Raw genomic sequence first — 25,628 nt, 5'->3', positions numbered from 1 at the left:
ACTTTTCCAACTTTTTTTTCCTTTTTATTTTTCATGCAGTTAAAAGACAAAAAAAAGACAGTAAGAAAGAGAACAGCACACACACAAAAACAAAAAACTGTATGAATGAGAGAACAAGAAAGAGAAATAAGAGTGTGAATGAGCACGAGAATGCATGTGCACTCAGAGTACGACTGTTTTTGCTGGCTAGCAAACACCCAAGTGAATTACAATCCCTGAATGCGAGTCATATACATATGTGAAATTACATTTTTCCCTTCTCGAGTCTCATATCGCCTTCATCACTATTTTCCCTCCCCGCCATACGCCTTATCCAAAGACATCACCCCTTGGCTTGAAAGGTGCCTTTAGCAGGCTCCTTGAAACAGCGAGTGAGGGTCCCGCTCTGGGACAATGATGGTTGAGGTGGAGGGGAGCCGGGGGAGCAGGAACACATAGCATATTAAATCTGCTGGCGGAGCTGGGTCGTCCACGCACAGAGCCAGAGAGCCAGATCTGAGGCATGCCCTGAAGGGATGGCTGGGCCTGGGGATTAGGAGGCCAAGGAGAAGCCCTCGCACACCCGAAGACCCCTTCTTGTCTCTGCTCATACGCAAATGCATCCAGACATTTTGACGCTCCTCAGGTTTGCTGTCTCAGCCCAAGTTTTCAGAGCACTCCTCCGTGCCTCACAAACTGCACTTACACACACACACACACACACACACACATTTCCACCCGCTCTCATGAACAGCCTTTTTTTCCCCTCAATCACTACCTCTGTCTGACTTGTCCTCTTTCTTTCCCCACTGTGTCTGTTTCATTTGATGTCAACATATCAAAGTACCAAATCATCAAAGTAAGAGAGTAAGAGATTTCTTTTGGGGGCCATCTATTCAACTACGCCAGCCGTATGCAAGGAAAGCAACAGCTAATCACAATGTGAGCTGATTTTTATTATTACATAAAATGAAACTGTCAGTTTTATCCTCTCAGGAAGTTTTAGGAAAAGTACAAAAAAGCGAGGGAAAAAAAATCAACGAACCAACAGCAACCTGCAGGAAAACCCACAAAGTGAGCACGATTACACAAAACCCTCACATCTGTGCTCATTATCTAAAGGATAATCAACTTCCCTCACATTACCCTCGTTTTAACAAAACATTTGCCACCTCTTTGAGTGCTTCAGGTCGTGGCATTAGCACAACAAAACAGCTCATTAGGGCTTCTTGCATACAAACCTGATAACAGGTATACTTCCAACAGGGCAAAAAAGGCCTGAGGACACAAACTGCCTGTAACTGTGAATGTAAGGCCCTTACAAAGAGGAGCAGGCCATACCTCAAAAGCTAATAGCACATCATCTCCCTGCATTAACATGACATCCCCTATTCTGCCAGGTCACCAGGTCACAGGTGTCCTCGGCCAACGTCCCCATGCATAAAAGAGAAATTTTTAAAGTTGAGATAAAGCAGCACGCTGCTGCCGCCGCCGCTGATATCTGACGGACCGATTCCTGCAGAGGGAAACGTTATCCGCCTTTTCCTCGCGCGTGGAGTTATGAAGCACAGAGCGGCAACGATACATCTTTCCTGGCTACAGTAAGCGAATGGCTCTAAGTTGTGCATCTCATTCCAGAAGATTAGCATCTTAAACAGTGCTGCATTCATCCTTGCTGCTGCATTGTAATGAGACAAAGTCCTTTATTTGGAAAAGGTGCACCACTTTCAGATAGTATCGTGCGAAAGCAGAAGCAGCAAAATTAGATATACACACAGACAGTGTGCAGATTTATCTTTTACAATTTTTCACAAGGTAGACTTCCTTTCTTATGATTTATTATTTATTAGATATTTGGAAAATATATATTACATACATTAGATTATTGTGTAACTATAGAAATTGAAGCCATTGTTTTTTAATTGATTTAACCATTTAAAAATGTTACATATTTTGATCTATCAGCACTGAATTGTTGATTAATCGTCAAATTTAAATGTGATGTCTTATACTGAAAATAAAATGACAAGGGCCTCCTATGATGATATACAGGGAACAATATTTATCGGTGTAATTTTTTTAATTACCAGTATCATCTCAAAATGCTTAATTAAGAAGTCACACGCCATAAAAATGCATAAATACATGCAAACAAAATTTAATTACAAATTGTCCTCAAGTTGTCATTTTAAAAATAAAGCTTAGGCCTAAAATTTTCAGATTTTTAAGGCCTGACTTGTCTGCTTTTATTTTTTTAACTGAGTGCAGTGGTAAATTTTCCAGCTTCAGCCCTGCGAATGTTATTTTGTTATTATCAATAAAATAGAATGGGGGAAATATTAAATGACAGTTTATGTGACAGTGCCTATTTTATTTTATTGGACAAATGTTACCAAGACCTGCAAAAGCCCCGCTCAAAGCCAAATGCTCAGACAAGATGAACGATGAGAGCAACCTTATAAAAAAACACCCAAAAGGAGATTTTTTTTTTTTTATCTGTGTGTCCTGTTAAACATCTTATTTCGCATGCGTTCGCTCGCTGCTCCGTCTCAAGGCAGCCAAACCTCCGTTAATAATTTGCCATGTGCCAAAAAAAAGAAAAAAGAAAACCCACACACACATACACAACACTCACAAAAAAAGGGAGGATTTGAGCTGCACCGCATGGCTGAGCACCTCGGACCCTCGTCGTCTGTATGAAACCCGAGAGCAGAGGAGCAGATAAAATGTGGAACAGCTGGCGAGGAACAGGAGGGAAAGTTTCAAACAAATATCTGCACATGTGGAGGCTCGAGGGTGGGGGGGGGGGGCTCCCAAACGTTTTCATGTCCTGGACCCCCAAAATGAACACACCAGACTTCTGTTCCCCTGTTCCCACATTTTTTTTAAATCTGCACAAGCCCATGTGAGAGCTTTCTATTCTTCTTCTTCTTCTTCCTATAATTATTATTATTGATGTAACTTTTTAAATGACACCTTGCATGTGAAGTATATCCATCACTTTTTAAATACTAACAAACTCTAATCAACTAAAATACAGAGGATTTATGCTTTATTTAATTTTGCTTGGGTCCCCCATAAAACCTCCCCCATGGACCCCTGCAGGGCCACAGACCTCAGTGTAATGGGCTTAAATTTCTCTGAGCACATGCGCATGCCTTCAAACACACTGTGATGTACGCTTAAATATGTTCTTTCTTAAGGGGAAGAACATCATTTTAAAAATTTTCCAATGCAAATCAAATTGACAGAAGCTCTGGAGAGTCTCTTTAACTACGTCAGGTTAGCGGATGCTGACAGGGAAAACAAAGATTTATATGAAATCATCCAAATACTTTAATTTTCTCCGTTTTTATAACTAAAAATAATTTCATGAGGAAATTTAATGTTATAATTTATTGTCAATTTTTTTTGAGTTTTTCCAATTTTAAGTCTCGGCTAATTAAATATTACAAAACTATAAATGACTAGGTGCTCGATAGTGAAAACACGTTTTTCATTAATGTGAAAGTTTATGCAACTGGTTTGAAAATGCACATCTGTCTGCGGTGGATACTTGTTAAGTCTGCCATCCGGGGGTTTCTAACAACCGACGCTTCTTTCACAGATTAAATCACAGCCGGGCCGAGCGTAAAACAGACAGTGGTGCATTTACGCTGTTTCTTTTTTCTTTCTTCTTTTTTTGGAGGGGGGAGTCCCTGATCGAGGCTTTCTTCGCTAGTTTCATAAACTGTTCTCGCAGTTGGTGCACTTCACCTCTACATCTGAACTTGTATGAAATTCCATCGTTTTGAAATATGAAACCTCCGCTGCTTCACAAACTCTGAGTGGCTTTCTCAACTTTAAAAGCAGACAAACGAGCGCAACAATGTTCAGAAAGAAAAAGAAAGTGTATTTGTGTGCGGTGTGTGCGAGCTTTCAGCAGATTACTTACTTCTCTCTGGGTGAATTCCCCTCTAATTCTCGACTTTAAAAAAAATCTTCTCAGGCGAAAAAAGAAAAAAATATATAGATGTGTCTTCTTTCCTCTTCTCCTCCTCTTCCTAACTTGCAGATGTGCCTCTAGAGTTGCCTGGGAGTTTTTTTTTTTTCTTTTTTCTTTTTTTACGCTGCAACTCCAACTCCAAAACGGCGCTGCCAGACTTTTTCCTCTTGTCTGTCTTTCTCCTCCTTCTCACAGTTTGCTGTGTTCAACCACCGCCGGACTAACACCATCAGCCTGCCGATAATATCTGCCGATAGCAGACCGCAGATGTGCGTAAAAACAACATAAGCGTCAGAGAAGCGCATGGAGAGTTGTTATTACATTTAGAGCGGTTTTTTTTTTCGGGAAGAGGGAGAGAGAGAGAGAGAGTGAGGGCGAAGTGTGGGACTCCAGCTGCTCCTTCCCTCGCTTGACTCCTCCCTTCGGATTGCTCCCTCCTTTACTCACTGCCTACTCCTTTTTTATTTTGTGCAGGCTACCCCTTTCTTTCTCTTTCTTTCTTTCTTAGTAAGCATTTTAAAGACTTGTTCCTCAGTAGTACTATTTCTGTAGTAGAAATAAAGCTAGAGGGGCGAAAGAACAAAATAAAACTGAAGTTTCAGTCCTTACACCACAAAGAAGAGGAAAACAGGTCCAGGTTAAGCATGAATGACTGCATTTTAGGGACCAAGAGTTAATTGGATCCAAGCTTTAACTAAAATAGCTGAAATAATCTCATAGATCTCAGTTGAAAACACCCACTTTTTAATGTAGAAACTCATACATACATTTAACTGCAGATTTATGAGAGCCTCCTGGGCTCAGCCTTCAGAGTCATACCTACTAATGCTTCAGCAGAGGGAAGCCCTCCTGTAGGGTTAGGTGTAATCAATATACATAATCAATATACAGGGAAATTATGTGGTAAGAGAGGTCTTTAGGGTGCAGTTTCAATCAATGAAGAGGTGGGAGTTTGGGAAGGAAAATCAACCGTTTAACCAGCATTTGAATGTGTGTGTGTGGCCGAGAGGTCAGGTCCGTCAAGTCTATTTGTTCCTCATTGTAACACACATCCAATCGGCTGCTGTGACAAATGACTAAACCGTTTGATTTAAAGACAAATATCCGTCTTTTAAGGCTGCCTTATAATCACTTTCCTGACACTTATTATGCTGATAAAGTCAGCAATGACTAATTACCGCCCAATCAATCAGAGCTCAGGATCTTCTGTCACAACTGTCAACGTCTTTGTCATCGTTATAAGTGTCGGGATTTTGACTTTGTCGCAATGTGAAGATGGATTTCGGATGTCAGTTAGAAGCAAGGTGACAAAACTGTAAACTGTGATGAGTGTGTGAACGACTATATTGGTTTTCATGGGTGTGAAGTTTCTTTGGCATCCATAAATTTTTTTTAAAGATATTTATGTTTAGTTATTATTTTAAGGGGAAACAGACAAAATAAACAAGGTTAAGAGGTCATAAAACTAAATATAGAAGTGTTCCACGTGCACAAGAATGGAGTATGAGAATATGAATAGAAAACGCTTACGTCTGTAGCTACAGGAAGTCGGGCCGAGAGAGGAGACAGTCAAAGGTGCTCTGTAAGACAGCCGCTAATTCTCCTGTTTGTCAGGCGGTGCTCATCTGGCCCGGACTACACAGAGATAAAGTCCTTGTTATGAATCTCTCAAAGAGAATCCAAGGAACGTGGTAGTAGAGGTGGGAGGCTGGGGGAGGTGAAGGGTGGAAAGAGGATCGGGGCGAGGTAGGGGAGAACAAGAGGGTAAAGGAGGAGGGAGGAGGTGCACATGGGCATCAGTGGGGTTAGCGGCTCCCGAAAGTATTTCATCAAAGAGGGCCAGGATCCTGGGGATTGAGATTCTGCCTGGAGGCAAGTAACCAACGGTCTCCCAAGAACATATTCCAAAGTAGGACTCACAGAGCCAAAGCACACATCAAAAGCACCTCTGTAGCCAAAGCGATTCTGGAGGAGAAAGAAAGGGGTTCAGGTCCCTTCTTGGCCCTCTTTAAGCCCCAGATCTCACCCCAATTAAGAAGGAACTACTGTTTGTTCCAGACCCTGAGATCTACAGACAGGGAGGTGCGCTCACTAAGGTGGACGCTCGGGCGTGCTCACAAACAGGCACACAAACACACACCGACACACACGCGGGATGCAGACATCTTATCCCTGCGCACCCAGTCTTACTTTTCACCAGCTCACAATCGAGAAGGAGCGCCGTGCGTTTAAGATCAGCATCTGGGCTCATTTCTCAAATAATCACCAACCCCACAGAGCGTGTTCCCAGTTTCAGATGATCTCACTGAAATAAAATGTAGCGCTCGGTTTGTCCGCGTACTGTATGTTACACATGTAACAGTAAATCAATACTTGGCAGAGTGTTGCGTAGGCATTTGGATTTTTTTTTTTTTTTGCCTTTAATTCTTCTCTGGTGGACAGATGTCACAGTGAAATGGATACAGCAGAATAAGCATATTATATCCACACAGATGTGACCGCTGGAAATGGAGCGGCTGCATGAAACAGAGGAATGACAGGGGCGACTGTACTGTTTGCTGCAAAATGGATAAGTTGTATTCAGATTACAGAGTTTTTGAAGTGTTTTCGGCTGTAGACAAACACAGGCCGAAAGTAGTGAGGAGCTGAATGTGAGTCAAGTTGTCAGTAAGTTTTTACTAAGCAACCAAGTCTCAGCTGATCTCTGCCTTTACATGACACAAATTGCAGGTTATTAAATCTGTTTATGCTCACAAAGTAGTATTTTAATCTTCTCGATTGGAAATAAGAGCTAGCAATTTTAAAACTAAACTCCAAGACTTAGGCATTTGGTGGCTGCTTGGTTACAAAACTTACTATTCAGTTCTGACTCCATGCCCAGGCTTTCCCAGGGGTTTATGTCTAAAAAAATGTTGTACATAATATAAGAAAATAATCACAAAAAGAGTGAAATTTTAAAATATACATCTTATAAAACATGTTGATATTAACCAGTCACCATCATTTTTTGTCAATTTTATCATTATAAGAAGAGAACACTGCACTTTCTGGAAAAATATTTAATTGCAGATATTAAAGGGAAAGCAATAAGCCATTAGCAGTGTAGTTTAAGACAAACATCATTCACAGTATATAGTGCCAGCTTGATATATTGGGTACCCTATATGTCCTTCAAAGTATTGGAGTTCAGTGCACTGTTATTCTGTATTGAGGAGCCATATATATCTCAAAAATATAAGCGTATAAAAGCGAAATGTGTGTGTGTGGACACGTACCTTAACATACAAATGAGCAAAAACACAGATTTCCTTTGCTTTGAGGTGCCTGACCTTTTAACCTGTGACTCCAGAAGCTTAGGATAGTTTGATAAAATCCTGCAAAAATGTTCAAAACTTCTAAAAACTCCCAGCAGAGAAAATCGACCTTGCTTCAGCGTTGCTTTGACAACTCGTTTGACTTTGCACAAGATTTTCTTTGTAACAAGAAACAGAAAAAGAAGACTTTTCAATCCGTAAACATGAACACCTTATCCCTCGTGACTTAATAATTACATATATTTCATTAGTTAAAGGTTAAATTAAAGGTTTGTTTGCCCATATATTTCCTGCCTCGTGTTTCTTCCCTGTGTAGTGTCTGTCTAATACAGGCCCTAATGGATTTAGTCAAAGTGTTCGCTTTCCTCAAGACCACAAATCTGCCGAACCACAAACGACGGGAGCAATCTGACATCTGCTCTGTTTGCCAGGGAAGATCTGGGGGCCGCAAAGGAGAGCGCCAGCAGCCCCTAATCTACCGTCAGGAGCATGTTACTTTGTTCAGAAGTCTCCGCTTTCAATCGCTCTTTGTGTTGTTGTTTTTCCTGCTTTCAGTTTCCTCACATGTCCTGTGCCTGTGCACACTTGTACACTTAGGACACACTCAAACGCAGCACTCCCAAACCCCCCCACCCTCACACCCGTCTTCTCCTCTCAGCATCCCTCCTTTTTCCCCCCTGCCGGAAGGTATCGGGTGGCTTGAGTGGGCCATTAGTGTGAATGACTGATAAGACTCTTAGCCCCCAATAATCAGGGGGAAAAAAATGATATTTGCAGTTATTTTGAATCCGTCAGAAATAATAAACCCAAAACTATATCCACTTGGGCTACTTAAGCAATTTCCCTGTGATAACATCCCGTGGGGATTTCATGTGGATTCCAAATGACGACATAATAAAACCACGACGCCTGCACCCCCTTATCAGGCTGGATTAAAAGAGAATAATGAAACAGAGAGAGGTTTTTGAGCCTTGTGTGGTATGAATATGATTATCTAATGGACTCCAATGGAAAGGCATGTTAATGCTACTTTAACGCGAGACCTTTCCCAGACTATCTCCTGCCCCTGGCTCCTCCAAAGACCCTGTCTTTCCTCCCCCCCACTCGACCCGTTTCTCTGCCTCTTTCTCCTCTTCCTTTAAGTTTAAATAATCGTTCTGCTATTTCCACAGAAGTCATTATGCTCTGCCGTCTATCTGTGCATGGACGTAGGCATGGGAGTGATAAATCCTCGTTTTTCACACTCTTTTCCAGGCTGATTGGGCTTCGTTGGCCTCTTAACTTTCAAACAAAAGCACTCTAGGCAATTTATCAACATTCAAATTTTTTCCTTTTTTCCCGACGTTGTTGCTTTAAGAATATGGGTCACTTTCATACGAGCTTATAGCAAACTTTCCGAGCATCCAGTCGGATATTACACGATGCTTGCTTTGAATAAGTATTTGAATGCTCGGCCAAAACAGCCTCAGTGTGAATAATCCCCGGCTATTTAAAAACAGTTTTCCAACACCGTTATTCAGTTTTAATTGTGCGCTCACTGCATGCACATCTGAAGCTGTTGCACCTTTGTTTCAAGGGCAAACAATTACCCGTCCATCACCAAATGAAGATTTACGTTGTGCAGGTTTGCTGTCAAGCTTCTGTTTAGATGTCAGACACATATCAGCGGTGTATGTATTTTGCAATGGGTGCCGACTGATTAAATGCACCTGTTCTTTTGATCAGTAGAAGAAGCCCCTGACCAATTCAGGCCCAGAGTGGGGGGTCATCATCGGGCCCATTAGGGCCGATAACACTCCTTGAGCTCCACGGTCAAGTCTGTTCTCATACAGCCGAGCACGCAGCAGCATTGTGGATCAGCGCACACATCCTAAGAGCAGACTGAGCTCCCACAGGACACAGTTAAAAAAAAAGCATCAATATTTCATCAAACTACTCTCTCTTTCTGGTCCAGATCAAAGCCTCGACTCCCACAGTCCTACAGGTAGAGATGGCTCTTTTGTTTTTGCTCCTCAGGTAGAGCAGCAGTCAGACTCTGTTCACTTTTGGAAATCTTGCAACGCTCAGCCCATCCATCTCGCCGCTTGCTGCCTCGTTTTTGGAAGAGGTGGTAAAAGGCACGAGTAGAGACTGTGAGGGTGAAAACATATTCCAGAGATGTCCAGAGATTGAACTTCTTGGCCTTGTAGTGCTTTATTATTTCCTGTTTTTTTCCTTTTTCCACTTTTGCCCATAGTGAGACTAATAGTAAAAACAATGCTGTTGTAATTCATCTTTTAGAAAGGCTTCCCAGCTTCGGTACTCACTGATACCTGAACCATCATCCTTTTCCACTGTTTTAGTGCATGATTCCTATTGAAAACGCTATAATTACAGGGCTGGCATTTGTAATAAATTACAAAGTTTTGCATAACTAATCAAATTGGTCCAAAGTACAGTAATGTAACAAGTTACTGCTCTTACTCTTACTTCTCTTTTATTTTTGAGATATATTATAAAGTGCTGCCATTCATTCTCACCAAAATATGTTTATGCAATATTCTCCTTTCTGTTGGATTTGTGCAAATTCTCGATTAAAGAGTACAGCAGAAACATCTTTTGCATGCCCGCCATATGAATATAGAGATTAGTGCTGCTATTTAGGCATGTGTACGGTTTAAAGCTACATAACTGATAATATATCTTCCATAATTTTGGTTTATAGCAAACATAGTTTTACAATCAGATCAGATGTTTTCAATCAGATGTTTTCCAGATGTTATTGCATGGTGGATCAAAACCTGATGGTGCATTTCTGTATTTATACATCCATCAGTTTTTATCTACTGATGATCTACAACACTGCTGGCTGAAATCCGAACCATAACAGAGCCCCCACCATGTTTTACAGATGGCTCCACAAACACTGATGACAGGTGGAATCCAAATTTTTTCCATAAGACTTGTTGCCACTGATTTTCAGTGCGGTTCTTGTGTAGTTTTACACACTTCAGCCTTTTCTCCCTGATCCTCTTCCTTAAGAATGGCTTCCTGACAGCCACCCTCTCACTGAGACAATTTGTTATGAGGCTTCAGTGAACAGCAGATGGATCAACTGAAGAGCCAGATGCATCTCTCAGGTCCTGTGTCAGGTCTTTGCCGGATTTTTTCCCCCTGTTACTTAAGGACAAGACTTTCAGATGCTTGTCGTCTGCTGCAGATAGTTTTTTTAAGGACAGACATTTTTCTTTTGTCTTCCATTTGTCCGGTTTCCTCAAACATTTTAAGGACAAACTGCACACCATGCAGAGATATGCCAAGTCTGGGAATCCCCTTATGGGCATTCTTCATGGATTGAGCTAAGGCGATGTCAGTAACAAAATGTCAAAAGATGCATTTTTTTGTTTCTTTTACTCATCTATTGGTCCATTTGTTGAGTGTAATGCTTTTGTTGTGCTCAAAAGACTCACAACTCAGTGTTAAGTGGTTTAGCAAGGACTGGACTTAAAATGAGATTGCCCAAAGAAAAATGTTGAAGGACTCAGAAAGCCTGGAGAACTACTCCTCAAAACCTCCTTAAAAATGACAAGAAATCCTGGCTCGGTGGAAATTAAATATAAAGAAATGAGGGTGGCTCAAGATAGACGTTTGCACAGCGCTGCAGTAATCAAGCATACATGTGCACAAAGTAAAAAGTACAAAACAGTTAACTGTACAATTTTATATTTCGACTTTTCTTTTTGTTTAAGACTCAAATGAGACACAAATCTTTGGGTTTGTGTCAGGAAGGGTATATGGTGTAAAAAGCCTGCCAAAGCAAACATACAGAGCTACCCTGAGTCATGACTCCCTTGTAAATAAGAGAGCAGTCAAAGTAGCGGCTAAAGTCAGCAGATTCTAACGATAAAGCAAAGAAGCTCACAAGTGCACTTGCTGTACTAAATTCTAACCAAACTACAACCTATTTTGTTCTTCAGGGCTAACCCATTACAGTCTGTGTTCATTTTTAATATACATATTCCCCCTGTCCGCAAAAAGAGTGCAAAAGTGAATATTAAAGTGGCAGCTGTTAGAAACGATGTGAAACAGAATCAATGCGTAAAAAAAATGCGTTGGGTTCACACTCAGCACCCTCACAGCAGGCAGCTCTTTTCAGTGAAAATGCTCCGAAACTGTGCTGTTCACCACAGAGGCATCAAACAGCACGCACAATAGCTAGATAGCTAGATTCTAAATAAAAGCTGTTGTTGTTGCACAAGCGCTTGAAGTTTAAATGAGCACCTGGTTACTAAGTTCAACACAAAAAGCATTAAATATGTCAATTTTCTGCTTTCAATTTGCACCTGCTGCCTCCAGAAAACCCACTTTCAACTAAACTGGAGCCTAAAAAGGTAAACAAAACAGACATGTAAGAGCTGTACTCACTGTATAGTGAGTTTGCCATTCGATAGTATTATCCAAATGTTTAATATACATTATTACCTATAAAGTGCACTCAAAGTACCCAACAATGCTTTAAAAAAAGAAGTGTGCTACATTACAGCGCATTACAACACAACCTGCTAGTAAGGAGGTTTTCTTTAATAACTGATTGTTATAATATGTATTTTTTCAATAATTAATGGATATAAGGATATAATATAAGGATAAGTGCAAGAAAATAGAAGGATGAATGTTAGTATTTACTGCTGTTGTCTGTCAGCTTTAAACTGTGTGACAGCAACAATGCTATGAGTGGCAAATGCTGGAAACAACATTATTTTTCAATTATAAGATTTTAAGAATATAGGACATAATAAAAAAAACATTCTGATCCTTAAAAGGTCTTAAAATGAATGAAATACAACCTCAGATCAACTACAAAACATTGCATGTGCCTAAATTAAAGCCTCCAAACCTCAAATAAAAGCAAAGGTGTGAAGACTTGTGGGCCAAAAATCCTCCATAATAATGTGAGAGACTGATAAAGTCATACAGACAACCTTCTGCTAAAGGTTCTACAAGATACTGAATCATGAGCCGTACTGTATGTAGCATGGTTTAAGTGCCTTTATAAGCAGTAGTGAACAATAATTTATTTAAAAAAACTGATTTCAACAAACTCACCTCAGCAAACACAGAAAATGCAACCATTTCAGGCATGAATGCTCGGGCTAGTTGTTATTTATCTAAACAGAAAACAGTTTTTTCAGGGGACACGGCAGATCTGTGTTCAGCGTTTCTTGGAGGACGTCAGATCTTCTGTGCTGTCGCACTTGCTCTTCAGTAGTGGTGAGATCAGAGCTGCGAAATGTACCTAAACACAACTCATCTCTCTCCATACTACCTTTGCTGTGGCAGATGTTTCAACGCAGACTTGAGCCCAGGTGTAGACGCTTACCACATCCTCACTGCATCTCTTACACCTTCTACACGGTGGAGGCCAGTTTTCCTCATGACCAGCAGCACAGGAGCTGGTAACTAAAACGATGACCGAAATGCATTTATTTTATTCGTGAAAAGTCAAATTGCACGTGAAGATAAGGATGTAGGTGTTACCACTGTATATATATAACATATAAAATAAAAGAAGAAGGAAAAGAAAACCTGTCTGTGTTGCACTACAAAATTAGATGTTTATTCCCAGACGCTAAACAGCGGCATGCATTTACACTACAATTTCATTTGTGAGATACTTCTATTATTACTTGAGGAACAGTGGATAGGTTTTCCTCTCCACACAGAGGATAATATCAGAACGTATGTGGTAACAACAACTGGCATGTGCATGAGCCCTCAACATAGACTCATAAAAATTTACATAGGTGAAGCATTATGACGAAAAAGCTAATTTCTGCAATAACAGGGTGCTAAATATTTTTTGCTGCAGGGCCAGATTTGTTTCCCGCCCCAATGTGGACATAAAATGTTGATTAGAAATCACTATAATAAGGTTCCAGTTGCATTGTATCCTGTAACAAACTTTGCAGCAAGCAAGAGTAATAAAGGAGTCGATACTTAGAGTTAATGCAGAATTAGTTGGATTGTTCCTCCACAGGATTCTGTAAATTTAGGGTGGAAAATATTTAAAATGCACTTAATTAGAAAAATTGGATGTTTAGCTCTAAAAACTGAAAATGATCCATGTTTTCTTTCTTAAACCAAAATTTTACTGGTAAAAAAAAAGAGAGCTTTGTCTTTCCTATTCCTGCATTTTATGTCAGATTATGTTACCAAACAGGTAGATCAGTTATTAAATTGATACATTTAATTTATTATAATAAAGAAGTGTAACTGGTAGTAATTGTTCACCATTAAAAAGAATGGCAGATTTTATTTATGAGAGCCAAGAATTATGCAAAGCGTGATTTTGCAAATAAATGCACCTTGTCGTGCACTGAGTGTCTACACATGGCTTTGTGTTCATCATTATAAGTGTGCAAATGTCTTTTCTCCCCTCCACCCACTCCCACCCCTGCATCAACCCCGGTTTTCTCTGTCGTCCCTGAACACACCGGGCCCTCTCCTCCTCATCATCAGCGTCAATCTGTGGCTGTCACTCGGAGCCGGACAGTGACTAACGACACTCCCAGTCAGTCAAACACTTATCACCACACAGGTAACACACAGGCCTGGAAATGACTGACATGAAATGGAAACGTCTCTCATTCTGTGGGCCCGGGAGCTGAAGTGAAATATTAGCTGTGGGAGAGATGGCGGATGATAAGCGGCTCCTTGTTTGGGCTGGAATTGCGGAGGTCCAAGTTCTATTACATTTCTTCTGTGTGTGTGTGAAGCTGCTTCTTGCTTTCCTCATGAACCAGTTTACAGCAACAAGCTTTGAATTTAACAATGAACCTAACTTCCAGCATAAGCTTATTTGTGACTTTCTCTAGCAGTAAATGGAGCTCAGAGCCGGTGGGTCACTGCTGATATGTAAGCCATTGTCCCTGCAGCTTTCGGATGTCCATAAGAAACAGACCGCAGTCTGCTCAATGTCAGTGGGTCACATATGTTTCCACTGTCTCTCCTATTACTCACAGACTCCACAGTATCCTCCCTCCATCCCTCTTTTTTCTTTCTCACTCACCTCTCCTTTATGCACACACGCACGCAATTCCCCCTGTGCAGAAAGATGGATGGGATGTTCCCAACCACAGGTGCTGCTCTACTTGTGAGTCTTTTTGCATTCTTCACTGCACGATCCAGTCCTGCTTTTAGAGTTATGTATGGCAGTGAGTTCAGTCTGTTTGTAGCTCAGTGGGAATGGGCTGATGTTCAAAAACAAAGAAAAACTCACTGACTTCATATTTAACCCCGCTTTCCCAGACTTGGTCTCCCAACCAAAATCGCCACTAGATGGGGTTGATTTCTTTTCCAACTTGTCTGTTTGCTGTTGACCCTATTGAAACCTAAACTAGGAGCTTTCTGCTGTGCACATCACACCACCTTGTGGCTGATATTAGTAGCAGCCTGAAATAAAACAATATAGCAAAGCTTTTGCTGTATACACTAGCAGTTTGGTACTTTTATGGCAGTAATTCCCAACAAAAGGCCTGTCCATACAAAGAGTTGAGGGTGTTGTAATGTTCAGTGTGTTTGTAAGACAAATATATGCACAAATGGGAATATAAATTAGTGTTATTCAGTAGTTCAGTAGGTTTAAGATTAATTCTTTTCTCTTCTCACACTAACTGGCTGACCCTCTCAGATATATCAGTAAACCTTTGGAAGATCAGGGTTTTGCAACATCAACTGGTAAGAATGTATGAACGCTATGAAGGAAAAAAGACATGAAGCCTAAAAACATGCAAATCCCTGACAGGCACTCACCAGCCCCTTTGTTAGGTCCAGCTGTTCAGCTGCTTGTTGACACAAATGTCTAATCATCCATCACATGGCAGCAACTTAGAGTACGTACACATGTAAACGTGGTCGAGACGAGCTGCTGAAACTAAGCTTGAGAATGGGGGAAGAAAGGTGATTTAAATTGCTGTCAGTGTGCTGTGGTTGTTGGTGACAAACTGGTTTATTTCAGAAACTGTTAATCTGCTGGGATTTTCCCACAAAACCATCTCTAGGGTTTAGAGAGAATGGTCCGAAAAAGAGGAAATATCCAGCGACAATTCTCTGTTTGAAAATATCAGGAGAGAGTGATTAGATGACATTGAGCTGATAGGAAGGTAGCAGTAACTCAAATAATCGCCTGTTACAACCAAGGTACGCAGAAGAGCATCTCTGAACGCACAACATATAAAACACTGAAGTAGATCGGCTACAGCTGCAGAAGGTGCTACTCCTGTCAGCTAAAAACAGGAAACCAAGGCTACAGCAACACTCATCAAAACTGGACAATGGAAGATTGGAAAAATGTTGCCTGGTCTGCTGAGCCTTGAATTCTGCTACAATATTTAGATGGTGATGGGTCAGAATTTCCTATAAACAACATGCAAGCATGCCTTGTATGAGTGGTTCAGGTGGTGGTGTAATGGTGTCGGGGGAAATATTTTCTTTGCACATTTTGACCCCATAGTGTCCCCATCTTCTGTTGGCTGTTTCCTCTTGGATAAAGCAGCATGACACAAAGTTCAAATCATCTCAAACTGGTTTCTGCAACATGTCAGCGTGATAACTGGCCTCCACAGCCATCACAGGTCGATCCAATAGAGCATCTTTAAGATGTGGTGGTTCGGGAGATTCACAACATGGATGTGCGGCACCTTGTTGAATCTGTGTCAGAATAACCTTACGTTGCAGGGTGTGCGTAATAAAGTGGATAGTGAGGGTAGACTAACATGTACAGTCAGCACATCCTATGTTAGCTCTGCAGTTTTGTTTAAATCAGTAACAGGAAACTAAAACAGGGCATTTAAGCCCATCTAATGCCATTTCATTGTGCGTGTGTATGCATTAGATGTTACCTTAATAAGCTATAACAACTATTTTTCCTTGTAACCCAAAGCCCAGTGTAATCTTTCACTGGATCAGTTATGAAATAAAAACACTGATGCAAAAAACAGATCTTCACTTCTGCTTCTAAGACAAACCGTGGGACTGACCCCGACTTGAGAAACTGAAAAACCTATAACGAAGCACTTCATCTTACCACAGTGCTGCGCGCCCCTTCGGTTATTGCGTAACATTCTTTTCCCTTGAATTCATATGACCGGGACATTGAGGACATCTGTAGGGAGGCCTCAGCTCTGCATTTAAGCGGGAACATCTTGTTGTTGACTTGACTGATGGTTTCCTGTCGTGAGATGAAGAAACAGCACAAAAGAGGCACTTGAAAGAACGTGTCTGTGGTCTCACCTGAATCCAGCAGGTATGTAACTATGCAGCAGTCTCTGTGGTCACCTTGGTGACCACAAAAGCACCTCATATTTTGTTTCCTGCAGCTAACAGGTACTTTGTGGTGTGCTTTGCTTCTACCACCTGTCTCTTGTTTTTGTCTTCCAGCACAGGAATTTGTATTGTATTGGTTAAAAATTTAAGATCAGGTTATCTGACATCTGCTGCTTCTGATTGTGGGCGCCGGGAAGAGTAAACAAACCTCTCGTAGCTCATCAGCAGCAAATTTAAATGCCAGCTTACTGATACTTGAATGACTTGATGTTTTCAGGCCAGATAAGTTAGAAACAAGCACTACTATGCAGGGATTGACTTGCACGTGCCATTAAAAACTGCGCATATGTGTATTTAGTGCACCCTGCTGAAACGTTACCTTTTGCGTGAGAGTGGAGCTGCAGTAGAATTGGAAAGTTTTTCAAGCTGTGACACCTGCCTGCACGGATGTCTGTCACCTGTCTGAGCTACAGCCGTTGTGAGACCGCTGTGGGAAATGTCTTTCATGGCAGTATGAATGGCTAACGTTAGCTTTCGCTGTGAAACTGCCAAGTCATACCCAAACGAGGTTCAATCATAAAACAGTGTCAGCAGACAGGATGGCATAGACTTTTAATATGAGGATGTGTACTCAGATCGAAAACAGTGAACTTGCCACATTCGAGTATGTTTCCCACCACACTAAATACGTTATACTAGTGAAAGCATTTAAATACTTCCCCAGGTATAAACTGCTGATCTCATCACTTAGCCCCTGCAGAAAGGGGTACTTGAACCGACCGTTGAAGACTCATCCTGTTTGTTGTTGTGCGGTGAAGTATTGAACATAAGCAGCATAAACTGGAGTATGAATCGTTTTTTTAATGTTTCGTAGTCATTTAAAGCAGCACACAGCAAATACATGATGGAACAAATGTTTAAAAAAATACAAACAGTATTTACAGTAATGTACAGTTTTTACAGTAATTTCAGATAAAAATGTGCCTGTTACTGTCAGTATGTGGTTGAAATTAATGTAAAGGCTTTTTTTTTTTTTAATTGTTGTTACTTTTGAAGTTGCAAATGCCATTGTTGCTCCTCTAATGTGGAGTAATGCATGAAGAACATAGGGGAAAACATGAATTGGGCTCAGATCTCAGGTACGGTTAGGGAAAATGGGCAGTTATATGGAAAGGGCAGGAGTAGTATCAGTGTCTGACATGAGAGAGGGGCGTTTGGGAACTGCCTGCGTTTTACTGAGCCCTCCTTTGCTCATACCTCCAATGCAAGTCCTCACCATCCTTTGCAGGTCTTGTCTGAACCGAACTCCAATGAAGACGTAGAGGAAGGGGTTGAGGCAAGCGTGTGTATATGCCAAACTTTTGGCAACCTGTCCAGCTATATCAAAATTAATTACAGTGTCACAATCTGTGTAAGTCATATTAGTTGCCTGTCTGGCTTCCACAATCAGCAGGCTATTGTAAGGCAGTTGAGAGAGGACAAAAACAAACACCACAGCAAGGATGACACGGAGGGCCTTGTGCTTTTCAAAGCTCTTGGCCTGCATAAGTGTGCGAATGATGACAGAATAACAAAAGAACATGACTAGTAGAGGAATGCAGAAGCCCATGCAAATCTGCAGGGACAGCACGAGGATCTTTGTATGATTGTTTACATTGTTCCAGTAGACCATAGTACAAAATTGCATTTCTTGAGATATCTTCACCTCGGCGAAGATAAACTCAGGGAGTGTGAGGAGAGCAGAGACAAACCAGACACCAAGGCAAGCAAGTTTGCTGTAGAACAGCCTCTTTTTCTTTAGGTTTTGGGCCTTAATAACTTGAACAATAGCAATGTATCGGTCCACACTAATGCAGGTGAGAAGAAACATGCTGCTGAAGAAGTTGATCTTATAGACAGCGGACACTATTTTGCAGAGAGTGATGCCAAAATCCCAGCCTTTAATGGCATCGACTGCCCAGAATGGAAGCATGCACAGGAAAAGGAGATCAGCCACTGCCAGATTTAGCAGATACACATCGGTCATTGTTTTCAGGCGGTTGCGCACAGTGGTGTAGATCCAAACCACCAGCAGGTTACCCACAGCACCCAGGATGAAGATGATCCAGAAGAGCGGCGGCTCGTACTGCCCACGAAACTCTCTGACCCAGGTTCTGTCACACATGCCTGATTCGTCAGTTGGCAGAGAATAGTCCTCGGTCTGAAATCAGAAAGCAGGTTTTCTCGTGAGGTATTAAAGACAACTGTTTGCAACAGATGCACTGTCTTTTTGTCTTGCTTTGAGTTTCCTGTCATGCATTTTTTTTTTATCTCTCTCTCTCTCTCGTTGAAACCCAACTCACTCTCTCTTGGTTACTCGTTGGTGGTTACATAAGATAACATGTTTACAATGGGAATACAGTGAAATTACATCAAACACTGTCTGTGACGTGCAAGCTAACCAGAGTATGCAAAAAAAACTGCCGTCAGGTGCAGGTGCCGTGTCTGTACTGGAGAAACCACACTACTGCACAGTTTCCTGCTGCTATCCAACCCTGAGGCGAAGGGGGGGGGAGTGCGAACGATCCCGAGGGGCTCCAGAAAGGGGCCCCCTGCAGAACTCAGGACCCCCAGAAGCATGGCATTTAGATATAGGGCAAAGATAAAAAGCGGCGTCTTGGTGTTGAGATACAATGGAAAATTTGATGCGAACTACAGCCGTGGCTCTCTGTGGTAATTTAGTATTCTAGAGATGTCTGCTTTAGATAAATCGACTACACTTGGGTCACTAAATGGATTCTTTTACACTTTCAATAAAGATATATAATGGCAAATAAACAAACTCAGGTTTTGTGTACATACAGATTTTTAAACAGCATCTTAAATTAAGTTTTACGGTATTTTTGAATACTTTAAATACAGCAAAACAATACAAAATGTCACTTAAGCACTCCATGTGTAAGCAGGCAATACTAAGAATGGCAAGTCTACTATATATAGAATACAGACATTAGTGTTTATGAGTTTTTTTCAAAGTAATACTCACTGGAGAATATGTTGTTTCATTGAAATCACTGAAATCCTCCATGATTGCTACAAAGGAACCAGAAAATGTTCAAATTAAAAACAAGATTAAAAACAAGATTAAAAAAATAGATTGCAAAAATAAAATAAAAAGTAAAAAATAAATAAATAAAATAAACATTAAATAGAACAAACTAAATATAACCTGGAGCTGAACTAAATGTTAAATGGAAACATCTTTTCAGCAGACCAACAAATTACTTACCCGCTCAGTAAGGCCGTAGTAAGCAACTTCACAGTCACAGGGTTGTCACTTTTACCAAGCACGACTCATCTTCACTAACTTATATGGTTTCTCTGCAACCACAGAATCACGTGACGATATCAGTTCACTTCCCCTCTAGGCCTTTGTTGATGCACGCGCATGTCTTTATTACAGCTAGCAGTACTTCAAAAACTAGCATCAGACATGCATGGTTTCAAACACTGACAACGTTGCACCAGTTTAAAGGAGAAGTTGTGATTTTTAGGCTGCACCATCTGAACCCTGACCATCAGGCTGGAACCAAAGCACATTCTCTCCACAGCTGATTGGGTTTGATCGAGTCGTGGCCCATTTTGTACACACAGGTGTGGAGCACTTAGAGCAGGAGATGAGTGATGCGTGAAACTGAAAACCAAAGTGCGATTAAAGCCTAAAGCTAAAAGATCGTGGGCGCTGCTGTTTCTTTGCAGTTTCAGTGGTCTGAAATTCAGACGATGTGGGCTTGTGTCAAAATAACAGTATGTGTAAGCCTTCTTGTTTCTTATTAGCATGTGCTCTTACTTAGTAAACAACTCATTGTCTGCATGAGAGAAACCGTGATTTCCCTTTGAAGTATGAGGAAATCAAATCTGGGAAGTAAAAAGTTCGTTTGGTAATGCCTAGACTAGGCTAAAGGGAGTTTAATAAAAAACATGATCATGCTGGATGCTGACCACAGTGGTGCAAAACAAATGAAGAAGAAAGTCCCTGACATACCACCTGACATCCAAACAAAACTGAAAACATAAAGTCATCTTGTGACCCGGGATGGAAGATGATGATCACACTGTGACACACTCATCAACAAGAGCCTGACACACTTTGAAAATGATTATAGATCAAATTATTGAAATAGTTCATCTGTTTTTGCTTCCTTATAGGGTTCTCTTGGGGGGCTATTTTGACCTCTCAGAAGGCCCTCCGTATGACTGAGTGTGTTGTATTCTCAAAGTTTCACTTCCTGGCCTGGATTCCTTAGCACTTGAATCAAGAGGATGAGCGTGCGAGCCATTACCTCTTCAAATTTCTACCAATTGCTCACTGGTTGCGTTTCTCGGTTTTGATCGGCGTGAGGCACGAGGAAATGAATATGTCATGATCAGTATTTACCTTCTGGGAACAGACTGTTGAAAGTGTAGCAGCCTGAGAGGTTTCACTCACTACTTGCCATCTACCAACTGCCAAAGTGCGGCTAATTGCATGGCTTTGATCTGTGGGAATGAAAAGCACCATAGCAGAGAGACCATTACATACCGTCAAACGGAAAGTTTCGTTGGCATCGGTTGATGACGGCGCCACATCAGGCTCCAAATTGAAGATGAGATCACCTTTCGAATCTTTGATGCAGTGGCTTTATTGGGAACTTTCTATGAAAAACAAACCAGTGGACATAATAAGTGCGTAATCAAAGTTTAGTGCCCTTTCAGTATCAGTATCAGGGTCAAAATGGCGAAGTCATACATCGCAATCCATCAATCTCCAATAGCTGTCATAGAGTGAGAGACAGGGTACAGGTAAGGTCAACACAAAGACGCAGACAACCATTTAACAAGTGCAGTCAACTTAGCTTTGCTAGTTAACCTACTCGTGTTTTTGGACTGCGGGAGGAAGTGGGAGTAAACAGAGAGAACCTATGTAGATGCATGAAGAACACGTAAAGTCTGTGTCATAAATGTTGTTTGATTCAAACTCGGGACCTTTCTGCCTTGATGCAAAACTGCTAACCACTGCGCCACTATATGAACCACAAATCACATACATAGATAATAAAAACAAAAAACTTGCTTTGAGAGTCTTTTCACTCCCCCCGAAAAATGCTGCATAGAATGACAACGCAATCATGCAGTGTTTCAGTGTTCCATGCAGCTGTTGTAGATTGTAACCACGGTTATGCATATTTAAAGGTGACTAAACGAGGTAGTTTACCCAACACGACTGCAGACTGCCGCCTGAATGACACACTTTAAGGCTTCATGCATCTCATGACATCTTATGACATAGCTCTCACTGCTGCTGTAGCCATGGGCGTGCTTTGTGTTTTCGTTGTTGTGTAACACGTGTGTGTGTGTGTGTGTGTGTGTGTGTGTGTGTGTGTGTGTGTGTGTGTGTGTGTGTGTGTGTGTGTGTGTGTGTGTGTGGTGAAGGTTTTGTTCACTGAGGCCCATGCTCTTTAACCTGTGTGGTGTGTTGATAGTAATGTCTGTCATAAAGGAACCGTTGCGCTGAGCCGTTAGCTGTGGATTACAAGAGTCTTTTAAAACAATAAATAAAATAATAAATTAATAAAAAGCAAGTTTCCTGATTAATTAAACTGTATTTGTATTTTTTGTGCTTGGACTGAACCAATAAATCAAACTATTTAATGCACATGAAATGCAAAGGAGATTTTGTTTTTAAAAGTCCAGGAAAAACCAATAAAACTAACAGATCTGTTTCTGAACATTAAGGATGAATTTCGATGGCACAAAATAAGAATTATGAACCTTCTCCATGCTCTGTTTTCAGGCTTTAGAAAATCTAACCTGTGACGGCACACTTCGCCCAATCACACATCTTTTCAGCCGTATCAGGTGTGATGTGGTGGCACTGCGGTTCAGGCAGAGGTCTTCCAGCTGTGTGTGTGTGGTGGCGTTTGTTCAGGCCAACCGTCAGTACTGACCTGCTTTTGAAACACACACAAATGGAAAGGAGAAACCTCCAAGGCTGACTTTCAGTGGTGTGCTGAATATAGGAGCAACCAGCAGCTGCCAGCTCAGCCTTACCTGTGCCAATCTGAGCCACTGAGCTGGATTTCTCATCCATGTTTTCACTTGCGGAGTATTTTATCCAAAATGATCAGAGAAACATTTGTGTTTTAGTTTTAGTGATTGATAAAACTGAAGTTATTGTACTGGGCCCTAAAAAATCAGCTTCCAGGCTGCTCTCTTTGGAACCAGCTCCCAGACTGGATTTCAGAGACAGACACTTCTCGACTTTTAAGGCCCAGTCTGCTGGGGGGTTCCCATGAGGCACTGAGTGTTTCTTCTTCACTTACCTTTTTCACTTTCTATTCGTTTACACATTACTCTGCATTTCCTTATTAGTTATTATCCATCTCTGGCTCTCTTCCACAGTGTGCCTTCTTTTCTGTCTTCCTTCCATCACCCAACTGCTCATGGCTGCCCCTCCTTGGGTCTAGTTCTGCTGGAGGAGCTTTTACTTCTCACTGTCACCAAGCGTTTGCTCATGTGTCTGCATATTGCACCAACACAGCGCATCACTTCCTCATTCATATGTGGTCACTTGCAATTCCAAACAACAAAAAACCCACATGCCAAAACGCTGAGGCTCTGAGATGTGCCTAGAAGTCAACTGCTGATGTCATGCTGCAGTCTGTGGGATATTCCCATCATCATCTGGTGGGAGAGGCGTAGAACAGAAAACCAGACGTGGCATATTCTGCTACCTTTTCTAAATCTCCAACTCTGAAGAATATAAAGCAGGGAAAACACCCTGGAATGACCATGTATACAACCTGAAACAAAAAAAATACTAGATCTCTCAACCCAATCATCCCTTGTGGGAATAAAAGACTTTGAACATGTTGTTTTGATACCTATTCATGTCAACATAACAAAAAGGCATGAAAAATCACAGAAAGTCCAGAAACAAAGGATTGTCCCATTTGTAAAAGCAAAGTAAACAGTGTAGTTTCTGTGTTAAGTTTTGTAGCGTGAAATGAATTTCCACTGTGATAGACAAAGTCACAAAACATAAGCAACAGATTCATATGACAACCTGACTTCTCTCTGATTGATGGGGGAGATTAGTCAACAGAATGAACAAGAGGGGGAAAAACCTCCCAATCACTTCAGCTAAACCAGGATTATGTGTGTTACACTTACAACTGGAGATCCTCGTAGCACAGAGAGGCAAACTTTGAGTCGTTTTGTGAACTCAGCATGTATGTGCCATTTTATTTCACAGAAAAAGCAAGATAAAAAACAACTGCTTTAAGCAGTTATTCTCAGAAGTGACTAAAAGCTGCTTCCAGTATCTCTTTGTTGTCATCTGTCTCATCTCTTAGCAACTGCCAGTTACTGAGTGATATCGAGCGGGCCCGGGAAGCTGAGATATGCAGGCCTAACCTTTTTACAACAATGTTCCCACAGTGATAGTGAGGTAGCCGGCGTCACAGAGATAAAGGCAGAGACAAAGGATATGAGAGAAGGGAACCAACCTGGAAGCAGCAGTTGATGTAACAATGTCAAATAAAACATACCTACTGGTTCCACGGTGTTATGATTCTGCCACATTATGGTTACTGGGGCGATTCAGAAATCTTGAGAGACGGCAGCGTTGTTGAGTTTGTCTTTTGTTTAACGAATCCAAGCAACATGGATGGATTAACAGACAAATGTAATATCTCAGCTATCAATACACTGCCATACACCTTTACACTTACATTAACATCACCTGCAGGACAAATAGTGATCAAATATGGCTTGTGATACGTGACTGCTAAATCACCCTAGTACAAGTTCAGGGCAAGATTGAACAGGAATGTTACACTGCTCTGTAGTTACTGAATGCCATGTGGGTGTAAATATGCCAGCGCTAACATCGAAACCTGAGATTAGCGTAGATTGCCGCAGTCTTTTCTTCCACTAAAAGTCCAACCATCTTTGTTTTAGGACATTTACAGTCTGAAACTCTCCCCACCAGCACCAGCAAATGTCTGCTTCATGATTCTGTAGAAAACCAGAAGCTTCTGCGTTGCTAGTGAAACTGAGAAAACCCCTTTGATGCCTTGTCAGTGAGCAGGAAGCTGTTCTTCACCAGCTTCACTACTCTGAATTAACTATTGCCCCATACTGTGGGAAAGTGCTGTGACTTCTCTCAGCAGTGCAAGAGACTCTGCTTGGTACATACAAGTCACCACTTCCTGTGCCTGCTGCTGTGATTTATTGTCAGTCTGTTGTACAGCAGCTTAGCTTGTGCATCCTATCCGAACCAACCAGCGGTTCTCAATCCCCGTCTTGTTTACTCTTTAGCTGCACCACAAGCACGCGACTACATGCAAATATAGGGCAAGGATTTATTTATTTTTTTGCTAAACACAACTTTCATTAGGTGGTGGAGAAGAAATAATGTAGATGCCATCTTTCTGAATCAGAGCAGCGCTAATGGGTTTTAAAGCATCATCATTGTTATGAGTTTACAGCTCGTATAAGCACGTAGTGTGTTTCTCACCTACTCCCTCCTTCAACACGTATGAAAGGAGGACCACCTCATGTGCATAAGTTCTGTGCAAGATGCATAACTCACATGAGTTTAATTCAGGACGCTGTGGCTTTTAAGGGTTTCAGTGAAAACAAAAAGGTTTGACGGTTGACTTGCTGGTGACCACTGTTTCTTATTTTGGTGCTATCTTGGTCTACTTTGGTTAGGAGAAACAGGGAAACAAAACACATGTTTCTCAAGATAAGCAAAGCAGATTAGATATGGTAAACTCTACAACAACAGCAATTCTTTTGTGCAAATAATATCAGTCAGCACTATTATTACGAGTATCATCAGAGAGATTTACCTCATGGTCATTTTACCCCCCGGAATCTTCTTAACAGGTAATTTATTTATTTATTTTTTTTTGGTGGTACTTTACTAAAACCCCTTGCTGATTTAGCATGAAATAATACAGAATCCATAAACATAATAATACTCCTGCCCACAGATTTGTAGTTAAAAACATGTAGTTTTG

The 25,628-nt window shown here is 41.2% G+C and overlaps 2 protein-coding genes across 2 annotated transcripts in view; both read right to left on the bottom strand.

The window, feature by feature from the left end:
• Positions 1 to 4,349, bottom strand: part of gli3 (GLI family zinc finger 3) — a 97,855-nt gene extending 93,506 nt beyond the window's left edge. The window contains exon 1 of the mRNA XM_085419033.1: positions 3,914 to 4,349. The gene's annotated coding sequence lies outside the window, so the exon portion shown is untranslated. The remainder of the gene's footprint in view (positions 1 to 3,913) is intronic.
• A 13,091-nt stretch (positions 4,350 to 17,440) lies between these two features.
• On the bottom strand, positions 17,441 to 19,894 carry LOC146662407 (C-C chemokine receptor type 9-like). The gene is made up of 3 exons (XM_085417813.1): positions 19,850 to 19,894; positions 19,607 to 19,653; positions 17,441 to 18,781 (listed from the first exon to the last, which is right to left on the bottom strand). Exons 2-3 carry the CDS (start codon positions 19,646 to 19,648, stop codon positions 17,744 to 17,746), a joined length of 1,080 nt encoding a protein of 359 aa, XP_085273939.1. The 5' UTR covers positions 19,649 to 19,653; positions 19,850 to 19,894; the 3' UTR covers positions 17,441 to 17,743.
• Positions 19,895 to 25,628: the final 5,734 nt, after the last annotated feature.

The sequence above is a fragment of the Rhamphochromis longiceps genome, linkage group LG9 (assembly GCF_057381845.1).
Source record: "Rhamphochromis longiceps isolate RC_006_pf linkage group LG9, R_longiceps_female_GT1.1, whole genome shotgun sequence".
NCBI classification, from domain to species: Eukaryota; Metazoa; Chordata; class Actinopteri; order Cichliformes; family Cichlidae; genus Rhamphochromis; species Rhamphochromis longiceps.
The sequence above is the reverse complement of the archived record's forward strand: the minus strand, read 5'-3'. Positions and strand labels throughout refer to the sequence as shown.

Excerpts from the sequence above, each read along its gene's own strand:
- LOC146662407 (XM_085417813.1), bottom strand. The coding sequence starts at position 19,648 with ATGGAGGATTTCAGTGATTTCAATGAAACAACATATTCTCCA. Across the intron at positions 18,782-19,606 it reads ATGAAACAACATATTCTCCA|ACCGAGGACTATTCTCTGCC; the intron begins GTGAGTATTACT and ends TTCTGATTTCAG.